General features: G+C 39.1%; 3 protein-coding genes across 4 annotated transcripts in view; all 3 read right to left on the bottom strand.

Moving 5' to 3' along the window:
* Positions 1-2,380, bottom strand: part of LOC133554323 (neurofascin-like) — a 34,378-nt gene extending 31,998 nt beyond the window's left edge. Inside the window, exon 1 of one of the 2 annotated variants that reach the window (XM_061902924.1) lies at positions 1,837-2,380. The gene's annotated coding sequence lies outside the window, so the exon portion shown is untranslated. The remainder of the gene's footprint in view (positions 1-1,836) is intronic. The other variant, XM_061902925.1, reaches the window with a different exon arrangement.
* The window catches only part of fbln2 (fibulin 2), a 345,987-nt gene that overhangs the window by 94,213 nt on the left and 233,319 nt on the right, over positions 1-18,455 (bottom strand).
* LOC133554325 (calcium-independent phospholipase A2-gamma-like) overlaps positions 2,449-18,455 on the bottom strand; it is a 19,020-nt gene continuing 3,013 nt past the window's right edge. Inside the window, exons 2-9 of the mRNA XM_061902928.1 lie at positions 15,134-16,493; positions 14,885-15,037; positions 14,663-14,820; positions 6,667-6,761; positions 6,417-6,588; positions 6,293-6,350; positions 6,018-6,212; positions 2,449-4,979 (exon numbers count right to left, since the gene is read on the bottom strand). Of these exons, the coding sequence (XP_061758912.1) occupies positions 4,521-4,979; positions 6,018-6,212; positions 6,293-6,350; positions 6,417-6,588; positions 6,667-6,761; positions 14,663-14,820; positions 14,885-15,037; positions 15,134-16,441 (2,598 nt within the window). The 5' untranslated portion in view covers positions 16,442-16,493 and the 3' untranslated portion in view covers positions 2,449-4,520. The remainder of the gene's footprint in view (positions 4,980-6,017; positions 6,213-6,292; positions 6,351-6,416; positions 6,589-6,666; positions 6,762-14,662; positions 14,821-14,884; positions 15,038-15,133; positions 16,494-18,455) is intronic.

The following is an 18,455-nucleotide window of genomic DNA, read 5'->3' as shown; positions in this document are numbered from 1 at the left end:
CAAGATTGTCTCCATGATCGCGGGTCTCCGTTGGCACGTGGGACCTCGGAGCTTGAATAGAAGCAGATTGTAGACAAAGGGGATGAGGGTGGGGGTCCGCGACACAATCTGCCCGTATCAGTTGCACATTGCATTACTGTGTCTGTGAAGGAGGGTTGGGCTAAGTACTCTCCGGTTGTGCATAAGACTGTTTTCTAGGTCAGTGTGACCAATGGTGATAAAGCAAGTGGGGCAGTGGTCCGTAAGATCTAGTGGAAAGCAAACGTTACAAGTGAATGTTTACTTTTTTTCCCAATCAAGGGACGGCGTGGCTGAGATGGCAGAAAAGCCGTGCCAGCAACTTTAAGGGTTCCCTGTCCGATTCTAGTTTCCGCCGTTCTCGTCAAGGTCATTGTGACTTTGGAAAAGACACTTCCCCCACCTTGCACCCAGCGCCGCTCACACTGTTAAGTGGTGGTAGGAAGGGTCCATATGTGCAACTTAGAAGCCACACTTTGGTCAGTCTGCCCCAGGGTAGCTGTGGCTACAAATTAAGCTTACCACCATCCATGTGTGAATGTGGAGTGAATGAATGATGGGTTCTCAGTTCTCTGTGAGAAAAAATTAATCTAAATATTTAAATATTTTAATCTAATCCATCCATTTTCTTCCGCTGATCTGAGGTCGGGTGGCGTGGGCAGCAGCCTAAGCAGACAACATTCACACTCACATTCACACAGTAGGGCCAATTTAGTGTTGCCAATCAACCTATCCCCAGGTGCATGTCTTTGGAGGTGGGAGGAAGCCGGAGTACCTGGAGGGAACCCACGCATTCACTGGGAGAACATGCAAACTCCACACAGAAAGATCCCGAGCCTGGGATTGAACCCAGGACTGCAGGACCTTCGTATTGTGAGGCAGACGCACTAACCCCTCTTCCACTGTGAAGACTAACAAAAAAAAAAAAAAGGGATAATTGAAGAGAATTAAAAAAGAAAATAATTAATCTCTGTGTCACCCTTTGAAGTAGTTTTATGTTGTAAATAAATATGTACAGTCAGAGCAATTAAAAAAATGCTATATGAGACAGCAAAAAGTTGTTAAATTCAAAAGTGATCTATTATACTCATAAGAAACAGAGGATTTCCAGAATTTTCTTGCAAAATTATGTTAGTTGAGTTAACGGCAAATGTGATTGTGAAATTGGTTAGATGGAGAATGCTGGCAGGTGGCGTGATCCCTGGATGCAGGGAATGCAGCTGCGTGCAAATCGAAGGTCCTTTTATTAGGTACCAATAATGAAGAATCATCACACCATGGTAAGGTAAGCAAAATGGCTTAACACGGACATTGGACAATGAACTAGTGTTGCAAGGAAGACGCCGCTCGCAGTTAAATCCTACTGATTGGCAATCAGGGACAGGTGAGGAGAACAGCATTCACAAGCATTGATAAAGTACGAGTAACAGACCACAAACAGGAAGAACCACCAAAAAAGAGCACTGGACAATAAGAAAACACTAAAAAAAAAAAAGACAATAATAACAATAATAAATTGAATTACTATTGTTGTTTATTAAAAACAACACTAAAGTTCAGAACAGTCGCGAGTGATCATGACATTGAGAGATAATTCCCCACTTTTGCACAAGCTGTTGATGCACCTCTCCATCCCGCCAACTACTCGAGTCAGACTGAGTGAGATCATTAAAACCTTGACCTCCATTGATGTTTGTCTTAGAAACAATCACAAGAACACAAGGCCTCCTTCACATGGCAACACTAAATGTACTTCAGACGCATTTCAATGGGAACAAAAAAAAAATCTGGTAATGGTGATGGTAGTGACAGTCCTACCTGGAAGTACCGGAGCAATTTTTAGGTCCCTTTTAATGTGTTGCCGTGGAAACCAACCTCTATTTCCTTTCCATCTTCAGTCTTGCTTGCGTCTCCACCAGGTAAGTGAGGCTTAGAGACAAAACATCAAAAGCTCTCCAGGATAACGGCCCAAAACCCCGGTCCCACTAGGCCTTGGAAAATACACGCATAGTGAAATCCAAGACAAATATAGCCAGTGGGAGGGCAGTGGAGAAATACACACTCGTACTAGAGTGCCATATTAGAAAAGCAACCACGACGCATTTCAAACATTACAATACCCTTCTTGAGGTGGACATCAGAGGAGCCAAATACTAAGTCCCATGTGGATTTCTCCACTGACCTTGTATCTTAACTGTGACTGGCACAGGCACATTTAGTAAATAGACCATTGTTTGGAATAAAGCAGGCCTATTGTGGCGTTCTCAGCTACGAGACATATGGGTGGGATTTAACTCCTGATATTCACTGATTGGATGGCCTCTCACTTAATGATAAACTCTTACACCGTTTGTCAAAACTCAACTGATTCATAGCGTGGGTTGATGCAAAGTAGAGTGAACAGAAAAATAAACATGAAATACAACACAATTTGAAATAAATATGTATTTATTCTTGATAACAAATATCACAACATTATAAAAAAAATCCACGGATGTATAGGAGTTGGAACATTTGAATGCCTGGTTAATAACTATATGGCTGTATTTTTTTTCTTCCCAAAATAAAGTGCGTAAACATGCTTTTCTCGCACATTTCTGCTTCGAGTCGTACAAAAAAACAAGTCTCTTAATTGTTAGTTGTTTAAACAATTGCTAAAGCTAAAGTAGATACTAACAGAAATAAGTTAAAAGGGATACTAGATGATAAGTACAAAACACCAACGTAATGTTATTGTAATTTTGTAAGAATATATTTTTGAGACAAAATGAATTGTCCTAATGATACGGTGTATTAAATACAAGTAGGTAATACTAAAGGCTCATTACCATTATTACCAAAAATTTAATACAACTAACCATGTGTAAGCGCTATATCATTTTGTTTGTATACAAAAATGACCCATAAATGTAATAATTAAATTTTAAATATTTAGCAGGTTATCAGTTCTATCAAGTGAGGCTGGACTATTCAAACCATCTTAGACTATGTTCACTTTTGTGGTCTGGACCAACCAAAAAATACTTGGTCAAGTTGCTCAATTTCGCTTTGCGTTGACACTGGTATTTTAATCAAAACTGTGACTTTATTGGGAAGTTTCATGACCTATACCCATTCTGTGTGTTTGCATGATGCACATGGTTTCTTCTGAACTTGCTTAACAAGTGAAATAAAAGAACATCACATGTTTACAATTGCACAATATACTGCATACATCTGTGCATAACTATTACTGTTGTTAAATGTTTTTTTTTTTAATTAAACACTTTTGAATTCAGCTTTATTATGATTAATCAAAGGTTATTACTCACTTGCATAAATATTTTTAATGTTAATCTTTTTTAAATCAACATAAACACTGTATTTTTTGGCTATCACATGAGTTAACTTCTTAATTTTGACAGCCCTAATAATTATACGTGAATATAAATTGATGTGTGATATTTTTTAATTGTATATGCAAACTGTCAGGAGTGTCAAACTCATTCTATCTGTGCACACGCAGGGCGGTCTATTAAAATCATGGCATTAAAATAAAAAAATAAAGACAACTTCCGATTGTTTTCCTTGTCTTACTTTGGCTAAAAATAGAACAAACACATTCTGAAAATATTACAATAAAAATATCGAAAAAAATACAGACAGCAGTAAAGTTTAGATCCATGAGGGAAAGAAGAAAGTGAATGAATGTTTTTAAACTAAATAAGTGTACATATGCATGCAAATTTGTTTGATTTTGTATTATTTTCGTAATGAATTAAGTAGCGTTTAGGACAACCTTTTTCCCAAAATACAATATAGAATGCGAGATATCCCAGGATAATGCATACATTTATCATTTGTTTTCAAAACGGTTACAAAAAGGTGGGACCCCAAAAATTGACTGTGGGACCCCTTTTATCTTGAAAATTCCTAGCGCCAACACTGATGGAGTATTGGTGCGTGGCCTGCGTGCCGAATTTAATACTAATCAAATATCATACCGGGGGCCATAGATAATTTGACCTTGACACCAATGCTCTATGGTATGCCATTTGTTAGCCAACTCATGTAGAACCACGACCCATCATCAAGCACTTCCTGAAAATCATTTCATCGTGGAGAGCTTTTGTTTAAGAATACATGACTGTTAACATAACGTGGCATTGCTAACATATATGTATGTTTCTATATACAGGATATGCAAATATATATACAAAAATATATACATATTAACATACAAGTATACACATGCATACATATGGATACATATGTATATATACGTACATAAATATGTACGTATATATACATACATACATATAAACATGTATACATATACATACAAGTATACATACACATACATGTACCATATACCACCATTCACAAATGAACTGGATTGAGATACATCTCTCAAACAATTTTAGTCAGCTTGTTTGTTCACCCCGAGGTTCCCACTTGACCAAATGATCCGTACCAGCAGAGCATTTTTGACCGAACCAAACTTGACAAGGGTGAACAAAACCTTACATCCATCTCTGCTTCATCACCCAGGTCCACTCACTGAACCAGTCCTTGGTTCTGCCAACAGCCGATCGCTCTGCCCCGAGCACCAAACAGAGCCGAGCCAGTTTTAGCCGGTTTCTCTCGAGGTAGACCTGGGTGTCTCTCTCCAGCTGGTCCAGGGCCCCCGGCCGGCTCTCGTCTAGGGTCACCTCAGCACTCAGTATGGGGTTGAAGCGGAAATAGACATCGCGGGGGAGCAGGTCATCTAAAAGTGTGTGGACGCCTTCAGTGTCGGTTGCACTGCTAATCAGGTTACTGATTTTAGCCCTCAGACTGGTGGAAGTTGTAGGGCCTCTCTTAGGGTTGTCATAGCGACCGGTGCCAAGGGACAGCACACACTGGAATGGGTGACGGGGCCACAATAGTCTGCTCTCATGTACAGCTAAGGCACAGGGGTTGTTCATGATAATACCTCCATCCTACAGTGGAAAACATATAAATCAGGGGAGGTACTTGACAGGTTTTTGGCCTATTTTTACTTCACAGATTAAAAATAAGTATAATGTAAGGGGCTTAACATATTTTGTAGCTGCCTTTTAATGCAATTTGTGGCACTGCTGCACTAAATTAACAGCATTGGCAATGCTGGGGCGATATAGCTTGGTTGGTAAAGTGGCCGTGCCAGCAAATTGAGGGTTCCAATTTTGATCCCCGCTTCCGCCATCCTAGTCACTGCCATTGTGTCCTTGGGCAAGACAATTTTACCCACCTACCCCCAGTGCCACCCACACTGGTTTAAATGTAACTTAGATATTGGGTTTCACCATGTAAAGCGCGTTGAGTCACTAGAGAAAAAGTGCTATATAAATATGATTCACTACACTTCACAATGACCATTATTTAGTTTCTGTATTGGTTAATACACTAGTAATTAGAAGCTTTCGTCACATGAGTTCAATTTTAACGCTAACATTTAATATTACAGTTAACCATTAGATTTTAAAATAAAAAAAAACAACAACAGTTTATTTATTGTTTGTTGAATACTGCAGGATGTCAAATGTACTTACTTGCATTTCTGAACATAAAAAATATTTTATTTAAAAATGTCTCATCCGTACCATGTGGGTCTTGCGAAATTATAAATTATATTTGTATTTTAAAATATATACAAATATTTTTGCTAAATAAATAACAATACAATTCAATTACATGGGTTTTTGAAACATTTATGAACTATTAATGTTCTCTTGTTTAGAAATGTGAAGTGAAGTCAAGTATATTTGTATAGCGTTTTTCTCTAGTGAAAAGCACTATTTAAGTTACATTTAAACCAGTGTGGGTAGCACTGGGGGCAGATCAGTAAAGTATCTTGCCCAAGGACACAACGGCAGTGACTAGGATGGCGCAAGCAGGGATAGAACCTAAAACCCTCAAGTTGCTGGCACGGCTGCTCTACCAACCAAGCCATGCCGTATATTTTAACTTTATCAATTCAAGCAACATCATTTTCTAACCTGGTGGATATCACTTTGCAGGGGGAATTCCTGAAAGTATCCCGGAGCGGCTGAAGACGCTCGCACTGCCTGCCACATGGGGTAGCCAGAACCTCCTGGATAGCGGCTCAGAGATCCTGGTTTATGGTTGTAATTGCAGAAGACGAAGGCTTTTGGACTGTTGCCCCAGTTGACCACTGCGCTGACAGCTGAAACCTGAAAACATAGGAACAAAGAGCAGCCTCGGGTTAACATTGAACAAATCCCGCAAAATAAAAAAGGAACTTTGTGCTTACCTTGGGACTCAACTCATCACTGGCTGTTTTGATGAGCACTCTATCACCAAGCTTCTCTCTGATTACAATACCAACTCATTAATACACCTATACCAAAACTACATAGCGTTGACTGTGTGCATACCTTAGTATGGTTTCCCAAGTCTCTGTGTTATAGTAAGAGTGATTCCAGCCCATTTTCACCGTGCCAACCAAACGGTTTTGACGGAATACTTCGGAGCCAAAGCGGCGATACATGTCAGCGCACTCCTCCAGGGAAAAATGAGCCAGGCCGAGCATGAAGGCCAACACAGCACCTATAGTGTCACAATGGGACACGGATGACTTTTGCCTTTTTTATTCCCACAAGATCGTACTTTCAGTAACTTAGTTACCTGTGCTGACCCCACAAATGTAGTCAAACAGCTGATGGACCTTCTTTCCTGTCTCTGCTTCCAGTAATTTTAATACCTGCAGAGGCACCACACCTCTGGACACAACAAAAAACAGGTCAACACCCTGCGTACAGGCGTACATTTTGAGCGCAAACAGAGGTTGCCAGAACGTTAATTTACAATTACAGTGCTACCGCAAAATAGGAGTGTGTCTCGGCTTCGTGTTATGCTTTGAAGGGGAACTGCACATTTTTGGTTCACGATCATTATGAGAGACAAGAACACACATGTCTTTTATAGGCCTACTGAAATTAGATTTTCTTATTCAAACGGGGATAGCAAGTCCATTCTATGTGTCATACTTGATCATTTCGCGATATTGCCATATTTTTGCTGAAAGGATTTAGTAGAGAACATCGACGATAAAGTTCGCAACTTTTGGTCGCTAATAAAAAAGCCTTGCCTGTACCGGAAATAGCAGACGATGTGTGCGTGTCGTCACGGGTTGTAGGGCTCCTCACATCCTTACATTGTTTACAATCATAGCTAGCAACAGCTAGAGCGATTTGGACCGAGAAAGCGACAATTTCCTCATTAATTTGAGCCAGGATGAAAGGAAATTTCATCCTAGACTAGAAAAAAAAAAAAGTCCCATAAAAAAAAAGTCCAAAAAAAAAAAAGGCAATTGCAGTGGGAACGATTCAGACGTTTTTAGACACATTTACTAGGATAATTCTGGGAAATCCCTTATCTGCTAGTGTTGCTAGTGTTTTAGTGAGTTAAATAGTGCCTGAAAGTCGGAGGGGTGTGGCCACGGGTGTGTTGACGCCAGAGTCTCTGAGGGAAGTCACGGCAGCTGGAGCAGGACAGAAGCTCCACTGATCTCCGGTAAGAGTCGACTTACAACAATTTTCTCACCGAAAACTGACGGTTGACATGTAGTCGGGATCCATGTTCGCTTGACCGCTCTGATCCATAGTAAAGCTTCACCTCTGGGAATTTTAAACAAGGAAACACCGTGTGTTTGTGTGGCTAAAGGCTAAAAGCTTCCCACGGCCATCTTTCTACATTATTAATTGAACAAATTGCAAAAGATTTAGCAACACAGATGTTCAGAATACTGTTTAATCATGCGATTGAAGCAGACTACTTATAGCTTGGATCGGGCTGGAAAATAATGTCCGCTACAACCCGAGACGTCAAACGCACGCGTCATCATACGAGACATCCTGCTGCGACGTTTTCTACACGACACTTCGCAGGAAATTTAAAATTGCAATTCAGTAAACTAAAAAGGCCGTATTGGCATGTGTTGCAATGTTAATATTTCATCATTGATATATAAACTATCAGACTGCGTGGTCGGTAGTAGTGGGTTTCAGTAGGCCTTTAAGGGGGGGTTTAAAGATGATAAAAAACGCTTGGGCGATGTGGCTAATGGGAGTCACCAGTTTAGCCTTCAAAGCCCTCAAAACAACTTCAAAACCCTCCATCAACAATTTATATACACACTATAAGTATATATATATATATATATATATATATATATATATATATATATATATATATATATGTATATATATATACTAGAGATGCGCGGATAGGCAACCATTTAATCCGCAACCGCATCAAAAAAGTCGTCATCCACCCGCCATTCACCCGAACCAACATTTTATCAAAACCACACCCGCCCCTTGTTATATATCTAATATAGACTATGCAAGCCATTAGTGAGGTTAGAAAGCTTTTGCCTGTTAAAGAAAGGAGACTGATCCAATGCAGCAGAGACATTCAATGCGTGCCACGCATTAATATCTCTTTGCCACGCATTAGTGGCTAAGAGATATTAATGCGTGATAATATTATTTATCATTATTATAATATTATTGTCATTTCCATTAAGAAAGTGTTGACTATTGTTGCCAATGCCATCAGATCAGGAATGCGTTCCTCACACTTTGTGTGCACAGTTGCAGCAAGCAGAACGATGCTTTTAAGAAGTTAAAAAAAAGTTTTAGAAAGACCAGGCCTGTTTATTTATTTCAATGAATATAGCGGTATAGCTCTGTTGGTAGAGTGGCCGTGCCAGCAACTTGAGGGTTGCAGGTTCGACTCCCGCTTCCGCCATCCTAGTCACTGCCGTTGTGTCCTTGGGCAAGACACTTTGCCCATGTGCTCCCAGTGCCGCCCACACTGGTTTAAATGTAACTTAGATATTGGGTTTCACTATGTAAAGCGCTTTGAGTCACTAGAGAAAAGCACTATTTAAATTTAATTCACTTCACTTATTAAGTTGTTAACGTTATAATGCTCAAATAGGGACGAGGGCAGGGTGCACAGTGAAACAGAGAACAATATTGCGACAAAGATGAACATTTATTGATTGACCTGCAGCCATGACAAAATATCAGACAATCTCCATTGTCAATGACAGGCAGGAAAATAAAGATAAACACAAAGCCTATGTTGTAGGCATAGGCTCATACGTTTTTAAGTTGAAATAAAAAAATACATCAAAAATGTGCTTAATAAGCCTTCGGCTGTCAATCACGCGCACAAAGTTAAATTATAAAATAACATATGTATGTCATCCCTATTTAAACAAAAATAAATAAAATAAATAATAATAATAAATTACCTGCAACTTATTGGTCAAGGAAAATAGCTAAAGGGGGGAAATCAAACCCATCAGACTGCACTTCATCATCAAACTTGAATTATAACGAAAATAGACGGTCGCGACAAACAAAGCAGGCTAAATAGCCTTACATTGTAGCCAATCGGAGATGCGCTTCACTTGAAAGCGAGGCCAAATAATTAACACACTGTGGTATACCTCGAATAGAAAAAAAACACAATAGACAACGCAATTACCTGCATTCCTTTGCATTGTAGTGCGCCCAAACAACACGTAACCATCAAAAGTATTCAGCTGACCGAACTCAACATAGGTTAGACATGGGCTTATTTGGTATAGCCTAGGTAACGTAGACTAATTCGTTTAACGTATCCAACCGTATATCTACTTACTTTTTTTTTTGTTAGCATTATGCAGGAATAAAATGGCATCTACAGTGCCAGGATTCAGGCGAGAGCGCCTGGCCTCTAAAATGCGGCCTGCTGCGCTGAAGGAGCGCTCACTTGCGGCACTTGTTGTTGGGTTGTGTTGTAATGCAGTGCCTGATGAATAATTGACTGTTTCAAGGAGTGCTGCTCGTTTTTCATATGTGGGTAACAACATTTAACTATGTATATATATTTCCGAATTGGTTCAACCGCCACCCGCCCAAATCTATTTAAAATCTATTTTTTTCATCATGTCACCCGCCCGACCCGCGGTTCATCCGCGGACTCCGCGGTTGTGTCAGCAAACCACGCATCTTTAATATATACAAACGCCGTTTCTATATGAGTTGCGAAATTGTGTTATATGTAAATATAAACCGAATACAATGATTTGCAAATCAACCCATATTAATCTGAATATGCTACAAAGACAACATATTTGATGTGTAAACTGATAAACATTTTTTGGGGGATAAAATCATTAACTTTATAATTTGATGCCTGCAACACGTGACAAAGAAGTTGGGAAAGGTGGCAATAAATACGGATAAAGTTGAGGAATGCTCATCAAGCACTTATTTGGAACATCCCACAGGTGATTGGGAACAGGTGGGTGCCATGATTGGGTATAAAAACAGCTTCCCCAAAAATGCTCAGTCTTTCACAAGAAAAGATGGGGCGAGGTACACCACTTTGTCCACAACTGCTTGAGCAAATGGTCAAACAGTTTAAGGACAACGTTTCTCAAAGTGCAATTGCAAGAAATGTAGGGATTTCAACATCTACGGCCCATAATATCATCAAAAGGTTCAGAGAATCTGGAGAAATTACTCCATGTAAGCGGCATGGCCGGAAACCAAAAATGAATGACCGTGACCTTAGATCCCACGGACGGTACTGTTTCAAAAACCCATATCAATCTCAAAAGGATATCACCACATGGGCTCAGGAACACTTCAGTAAACCACTGTCACTAAATACAGTTTGTCGCTACATCTGTTAGTGCAAGTTAAAGCTCTACTGTGCAAAGCCAAAGCCATTTATCAACAACATCCAGAAACACCGCCGGCTTCTCTGGGCTCGAGATCATCTAAGATGGACTGATGCAAAGTAGAAAAGTGTTCTGTGGTCTGACGAGTCCACATTTCAAATTGTTTTGGGAATTATCCGACATTGTGTCATCCGGACCAAAGGGGAAGCGAACCATCCAGACTGTTATCAACGCAAAGTTCAAAAGCCAGCATCTGTGATGGTATGGGGGTGCATTAGCGCCCAAGGCATGGGTAACTTACACATCTGTGAAGGCACTATTAATGCTGAAAGGTACATACAGGTTTTGGAACAACTTATGCTGCCATCTATCCATCCAGGGGACGGCGTGGCGCGGTTGGGAGAGTGGCCGTGCCAGCAACCTGAGGGTTCCTGGTTCAATCCCCACCTTCTACCAACCTCGTCACGCCTGTTGTGTCCTTGAGCAAGACACTTCACCCTTGCTCCTGATGGTTCGTGGTTAGGGCCTTGCATGGCAGCTCCCGCCATCAGTGTGTGAATGTGTGTGTGTATGGGTGAATGTGGAAATAGTGTCAAATCGTTTTGAGTACCTTGAAGGTAGAAAAGCGCTATACAAGTATAACCCATTTACCATTTATCTAAGAGCCGTCTTTTTCATGGATGGCCCTGCTTATTTCAGCAAGACAATGCCAAGCCACATTCAGCACGTGTTACAACAGTGTGGCTTCGTAAAAAAGAGTGCAGGTACTTTCCTGGCCCGCCTGCAGTCCAGACCTGTCTCCCATCAAAAATGTGTGGCGCATTATAAAGTGTAAAATACGACAGCGGTGACCCCGGACTGTTGAACGACTGAAGCTCTACATAAAACAAGAATGGGAATAAAATTCCACTTTCAAAGCTTCAACAATTAGTTTCCTCAGTTCCCAATCGTTTATTGAGTGTTGTTAAAAGAAAAGGTGATGTAACAAGGTGGTCAACATGCCCTTTCCCAAGTACATTGGCACGTGTTGCAGCCATAAAATTCTACGTTCTTTGTTATTTGCTAAAAAAAAATAAAGTTTATGAGTTTGAACATCAAATATGTTGTCTTTGTAGCATATTCAACTGAATATGGGTTGAAAAGGATTTGCAAATCATTGTAATCTGTTTATATTTACATCTAACGCAATTTCCCAACTCATATGGAAACGGGGTTTGTACATAGGGTGATGTGTGAAATGCAGAGAATAATTTCGCCACACTTTGTGTGTGACTGACAGACATTGGTACTTTACTTTGCTTTTCTACATTTTGTATACATATATGTATATATACATATATATGTACATATACATACATATACATACACATACATATATATATATATACGTACATACATGCAAATATACATATACATATACACATACATATATATATACATATATATATATATATATATATACATATATACATATATATATATGTATATATATACACACATATATATATACATATATACATATATATATATATATATATATATATATATATATATATATATACACACACACATATATATATACATATATACATATATATATATATATATATAAAATGTAGAAAAGCAAAGTAAAGTAGCAATGACTGTCACACACACACACAAAGTGTGGCGAAATTATTCTCTGCATTTGACACATCACCCTTGATCACCCCCGGGAGGTGAGGAGAGCAGTGGGCAGCAGTGGTGACCGTGCTCAGTAATCATTTTTAGTGATTTAACCCCCCAATTATAATCCTTGATGCTGAGTGTCAAGCAGGGAGGTAAAGGTCCCATTTTTATAGTCTTTGGTATGACTTGAGCAGAAACATTTTTAACAGTATGTAATATGTACAATATTTACCATATTTCAGTCATTTTAATCAATTCTTTGGCGCAATTATTTCCGTTTCCATAGCAGCGAACGTCCGACAGTGTGTGTTCCTACTTCCGGATACAAAATGCTTGTGTGTGATCTAATCAGCGCAGACTTACAAATGTTGTAGTAACAGACAATGAAGACAACTATTTATGGACAAATTAGGATTTGCAACCTTATCTTTTTGAAGCTGAATTTATGGAGGATGAACTACTGCTTCTAGAAGCGAGCACAAAGGAAGAGTGAGACGTTGGAGCAGGTGGAAGCCGAGAGAGTAAGGTAGAAGTGAATCGAAGCTGCAAAATGTGAAACTTGAAGCCGAGCTATTTGGACATAAATGGACCGCTTACCCGTAATTAACCAGAAAAAACATCTCTGGCCAGCGGGACCAAACAGAAAACTGTTCATTGAGTGAGTCACACTTTATATTGATTAAGATACATGCAGTACATTGTGCGTGTATCATGACAGACAGCATACAATGTCTGGCTAGCTGTGTACAAAAAAAATATTAAATGTGGGCTAATACTTTACAGAGACTGTAATATGATTGTTAATGTTTTTCAGTCAGTACGGATTGGTGTTCTATCGCAATATTTTGCATTGCAAAACTCAAACGCGTTCTGTGCTGACGTAGAAGCTAGCTTACCTCTTGCCGTAGTTAGCCTCTACAGTTAATACCGTAACACGCCAATGTGTTAGTATGCTGGATAAAGAGTTTGCTCTTACAATAATAATGTCGCTAGAGTTTGTTTATTATGCAGGTGACGGACATAAGATAAGTATTGTTGACTGTTTTGAATACATTTTTTAAGTGATTTAGTGGTAGAATTGATCGCTCCTACTAGCTGCATTGCTAGCCACCAAAAAAGAGACCATTTTTATGTTAGACAGCAAAAAAAAACAAAAAAACATTTTGTCTTCTTGTCTCTAATAAGGATTGTGAACGATTGATAGAATTACAAATAACGTGTGGTTCCCCTTTAAATTGCAAAAAAAATGTTTGTTAAAAGCTTCCACGTAGGGCTGGGCAATATATCGATATATACGATATGTCGCGGGTTTGTCTCTGTGCGATATAGAAAATGACTATATCGTAATATTCGAGTAGACGTTCTCACGCAGTTGTTTTTAGCTGCGGGCATTACACTGCAGGCTCTCCTTGCTCTTTCCTGTCTCTCCTTCTCACCGACAAGCTAAAGATGGATATAACTTTATTTTTTACAACAAAAGGGAAGTAAGGAAGTCAACGTAAAGCACAGTGCTGAGTAGAAGTGGATGATATGCATTGAATTAAAGAAAGAAATCATCAAAAACATGGCACAGTGTGTCACCCACTTGGTAAAACAGTTTGAGTATATCACTGCTAATTTGAAACATACTGAAAAAGTAAAAGTCGAACACCAGCCAAGGATGTATATATGTACTGTATATGTAATAATATATAAACAAGGAACATTTATCTTTGAAAATATGGAAAAGATACCGCAAACGTTTTATCTCAAAGGTAAATGCTGAACATTATCATTAAGATTATTGTAGTCATCAGTACTACATTCTATTGTATTGTTTTATTACAAATGATCTTATTTAAAAGTCTGTTTTTCTTTTTCAAACACGTTTCCTTTTATTTTTTTTGTCAAGCACCAATTAAATTATTGAGACATTGATTTGAGATACAAGTGTGTTGAGTTAAGAACTCCCTCCCAGAACAAATTAAGTTTATAAGCATTTAGCAATTAAAACAAAACAGTAACAGTACATTTGTTAGTGTGGCTGTGGGTTACAGTGGTGTAGAACTGCATTGCATCATACTGACAGCTGTTTCTACTGTTTTGGTCTGGTATTTATAGCTACATGAGAGGCCACAATATATTACCCGAGCATGATTATAATTGTAAAAGCTGATTTTTTTGATACAGCACTCTTAATACATTTGTATGTGTAGCTGATTTATTGGTATGCTTTTAAAACAGAATGGCATTTTTTTGTTTAATCATACAAACAAACCACGACTCTCTTACCTTGTGCCGCCACCATCAATAGAAAGCACTCTGATGCCACGCCCTTTGACCGGGTCAACATAGCCAATAAGAGCCAAAGCTTCTCTTATGGCACTCTGAAGAACCTGGTTGTTCCCATAGACTCGCCGCTGTCTCAGTAATGTAACAGCTGTTTTTTCCTGGTTAATTTAGTGAATTAATAGGAGTTGATGCTCAAATTGGATTGTTTTGCTTGCAACTGACCTTCCACATTAAAGCTTTGCATGATGGGTGGTGGATCAGGTGGTCATTCAGCGCCTCCACACAGGTTGTCAGGGCCTCTGCAGAGGAAGCCTGCCTCAGGCCTTGGATCAACCCATGTATTAGTTCTTCTGCCTGCTTGTGGCTTACAACAGGCTGACAACAAGCAAAACAAAATGTATTAATAACATATGCAAACTGGAGGCAATTATATTCCTGATTGGAATCTCGTAGGAAGTGTCATTGGCTCACTTTTTTATTCAACCCGGCTCCTGGCGATGTCATGGCAGGCTTTCTGGTCATGGACGGACGGTCCTGGTTCCAGTAAGCCCCCAGCAGGTCAGGTATGGCTTTTGAGGGGAGATGGAAGTAGTCCATAAAGGAGAAAGTCCCTTTTCTGTCTGCATTGAGCGGGTTTGTCGCATTTTGGAGATTTGTGTCTGTGTCTTCCAACCTGCTGGACACCTTGAAATACTGATTGATATGACCTGACATCTGGAGATGATTCTCCCCAAAATTGGTTGAGTTATGGGTATTGTGGAAAAAGTCAGTTTCAGGGTTGTTGAGGTGTTCATTAACGTCTTTCTGTGATTTAAACTGTAGAGTTGCTTTAGTTGGATTCTGATGGCTGGCATCATCAGCAACCTTTGCACCAAAGTACCTGTTGATGTGTCTTGCAAAGTAGCGATAACTATCCTCCCAGCTGTTGCCATGGTCAGGTTCCACTGTTGCCTGCTCCATACATGATTTTATTCCTCTCTTTTTGGAAGTTATGATGAGATTACTATGTATGTTTCTCATTTTCTGTCTTCTGTTGGACCCTTTGGTTGGAGACATAATTTCATCTTTCTCTACTTTGGAAACACCCTGAGAGAAGACGGAGTTAATATGACTGGCGACGTAATTGTAGCTCTCGCCAAATCTTGTCGCCAAAGAACTGATGTGAAAAAGTTGCAGTCCAGATTTATTCTGGACCTCAACACCCAAGTCCTCCTTCCTTTCCTTCATGGGTTCTGTTCTGTGTTTGCCTTTGGATGTAATGTTTCCAGCTGCCCGCTGACTTTGAAAACGCTTTTGTCTCACGCCAAGATATGTCCGAGTTGTGACAACAATACCGCCATTTTCAACTATGGGCACAGTATCCTTGTTCTTGAAATAAAAGTTAATATGTCTGGACAACCGATAAAAAGATTGACCTAGGCGTCCTCCCAGAGAGGCTAACTCAAAACTGTTCTGTGCGTCCTCAATGACCCCAATTGGAGCGTGAGCCTTGAAAACATGCTGGTCTGAGGACGAATAGCATCGCACAATGTGCAGGTTATATACTTCTTTGGAAAAACCCCTAAGAAAGATGCCTTTACACAGATTAAAATGTGTAAAAATGGCTCTTTGTTGAAATCTGGAAAGATCATTTGATAATAATGAATATCTACGAAGGTGGAGTGCTTCATGGCCTGAATGTGGGGACCTTCTGAAGAGAACTATGAGATATCTCATTTTACAGTATGATCTCAAACTCCTGTCCACAGACCTTAAGCCGATGCTGAGGTAACGGCCCATTGTTGACCCAGTCGCTGATTGTCCAGACTACGGATGCATATTGAATATGGTTCTGAGGAAAACAATATAACAGGTGGATTTATTTGTTGCAAGCAAAACACCAAGTATAGCGTAGATTCTTTAAATAACTTCAGGTCATGCATAACAACAACAACAATACATGCCCCTGGCCATCATGTGATGCAATTCAAAAATTGTGTAGTGCTTTACATAGTAAGGAATATCAACACTTAATGATCAATGTCAAAATTGAGGATACTTATTAGCATAGGTCTTGTTGATCTCTCTTTGAGGCGGACGTGCTAACACATGTTGCTAACGGCAAGATGACTAACAATTTGTCTAACAATCACCTTTGCTATAAAATAAGGCTGTCAAAAAATATCACACTAATCATGTATATACGCAGACAACTTACACAATTTATTTTGACTGTAATGTCCAGTACATGCTCCTTCACCCTAATCAGAATCAGATTCAGAATCAGAAATACTTCAATAATCTTGAGGAGAAATTAGGATTTTCAGCACTACGTGGATGGTTACCTTAAAGGCGGCGCAGGTTTCTTTAATATCGATGATCTGGTCAATGCATACGTCGGTGTAAAGAGGAGTGATACGTCTGAGATAACTTAAGTAAATGTGGTGGATTCAACCAAAGCATTTAAAAAATTTTCCTGTATGACACTGATTATAAAATTGCATTTGTGTCCAAATATATATTTTTTAAAGCTAAATAAAATTATGCAAGAACAATTGACTCAAAATCAAAATTATGATTAATATTATTTTTAAAAAGTAATCATTTCACAGCACTCCTATAGAGTCAAGACACGTGAGTGATCATGTTGTGTCCTACATTGCAGTTGTGTACTTCTGAGTCACTGACACTGTCGGAATGCAACATGAAACCTTGTCAACATTGAAGCCTTCTTCCCTTATGTCTTTGCACACACATACATGCATAAATACACAAATACAGTATATATATATATATATATATATATATATATATGTATATATATACATATATATATATATATATATATATATATATACATATACACACACAGTATATATATATATATATGAGTTGTAAAATTGTGTTAGATGTAAATATAAACGGAATACAATGATTTGGAAATCATTTTCAACCCATATTCAATTGATTGCACTACAAAGACAACATATTTGATGTTAAACTTTTTTTTTTTTTGCAAATAATAATTAACTTAGAATTTCATGGCTGCAACATGTGCCTAAGTAGTTGGGAAAGGGCATGTTTACCACTGTGTTACATCACTTTTTCTTTTAACAACCCTCAATGAACGTCTGGGAACTGAGGAAACTAATTGTTGAAGCTTTGAAAGTGGAATTATTTCCCATTGTTGTTTTATGTAGAGCTTCAGTCGTTCAACAGCCCGGGGTCTCCACTGTCGTATTTTACACTTCATAATGTGCCACACATTTTCGATGGGAGACAGGTCTGGATTGCAAGCGGGACAGGAATGTACCCGCATTCTTTTTTTAGGAAGCCACGCTGTTGTAACACGTGCTGAATGTGGCTTGGCATTGTCTTGGTGAAATAAGCAGGGGCATCCATGAAAACGACTGCGCTTAGATGGCAGCATATGTTGTTCCAAAACCTGTATGTACCTTTCAGCATTAATGGTGCCTTCACAGATGTGTAAGTTACACATGCCTTGGGCACTAATGCACCCCCATACCATCACAGATGCTGGCTTTTGAACTTTGCATCGATAACAGTCTGGATGGTTCGCTTCCTCTTTGGTCCGAATGATACGATGTTGAATATTTCCAAAAACAATTTGAAATGTGGAGTTGTCAGACCACAGAACAGAGATTTAAATTGCAATTACAGATGTAGAGACAAACTGTATTTAGAGACAGTGGTTTTCTGAAGTGTTCCTGAGCCCATGTGGCTATATCCTTTAGAGATTGATGTCGGTTTTTGAAACAGTGCCGACTGAGGGATCAAAAGGTCACGGTCATTC

This window comes from Nerophis ophidion, linkage group LG06 (assembly GCF_033978795.1).
Source record: "Nerophis ophidion isolate RoL-2023_Sa linkage group LG06, RoL_Noph_v1.0, whole genome shotgun sequence".
In the NCBI taxonomy this organism is placed as follows: Eukaryota; Metazoa; Chordata; class Actinopteri; order Syngnathiformes; family Syngnathidae; genus Nerophis; species Nerophis ophidion.
The sequence above is the reverse complement of the archived record's forward strand: the minus strand, read 5'-3'. Positions and strand labels throughout refer to the sequence as shown.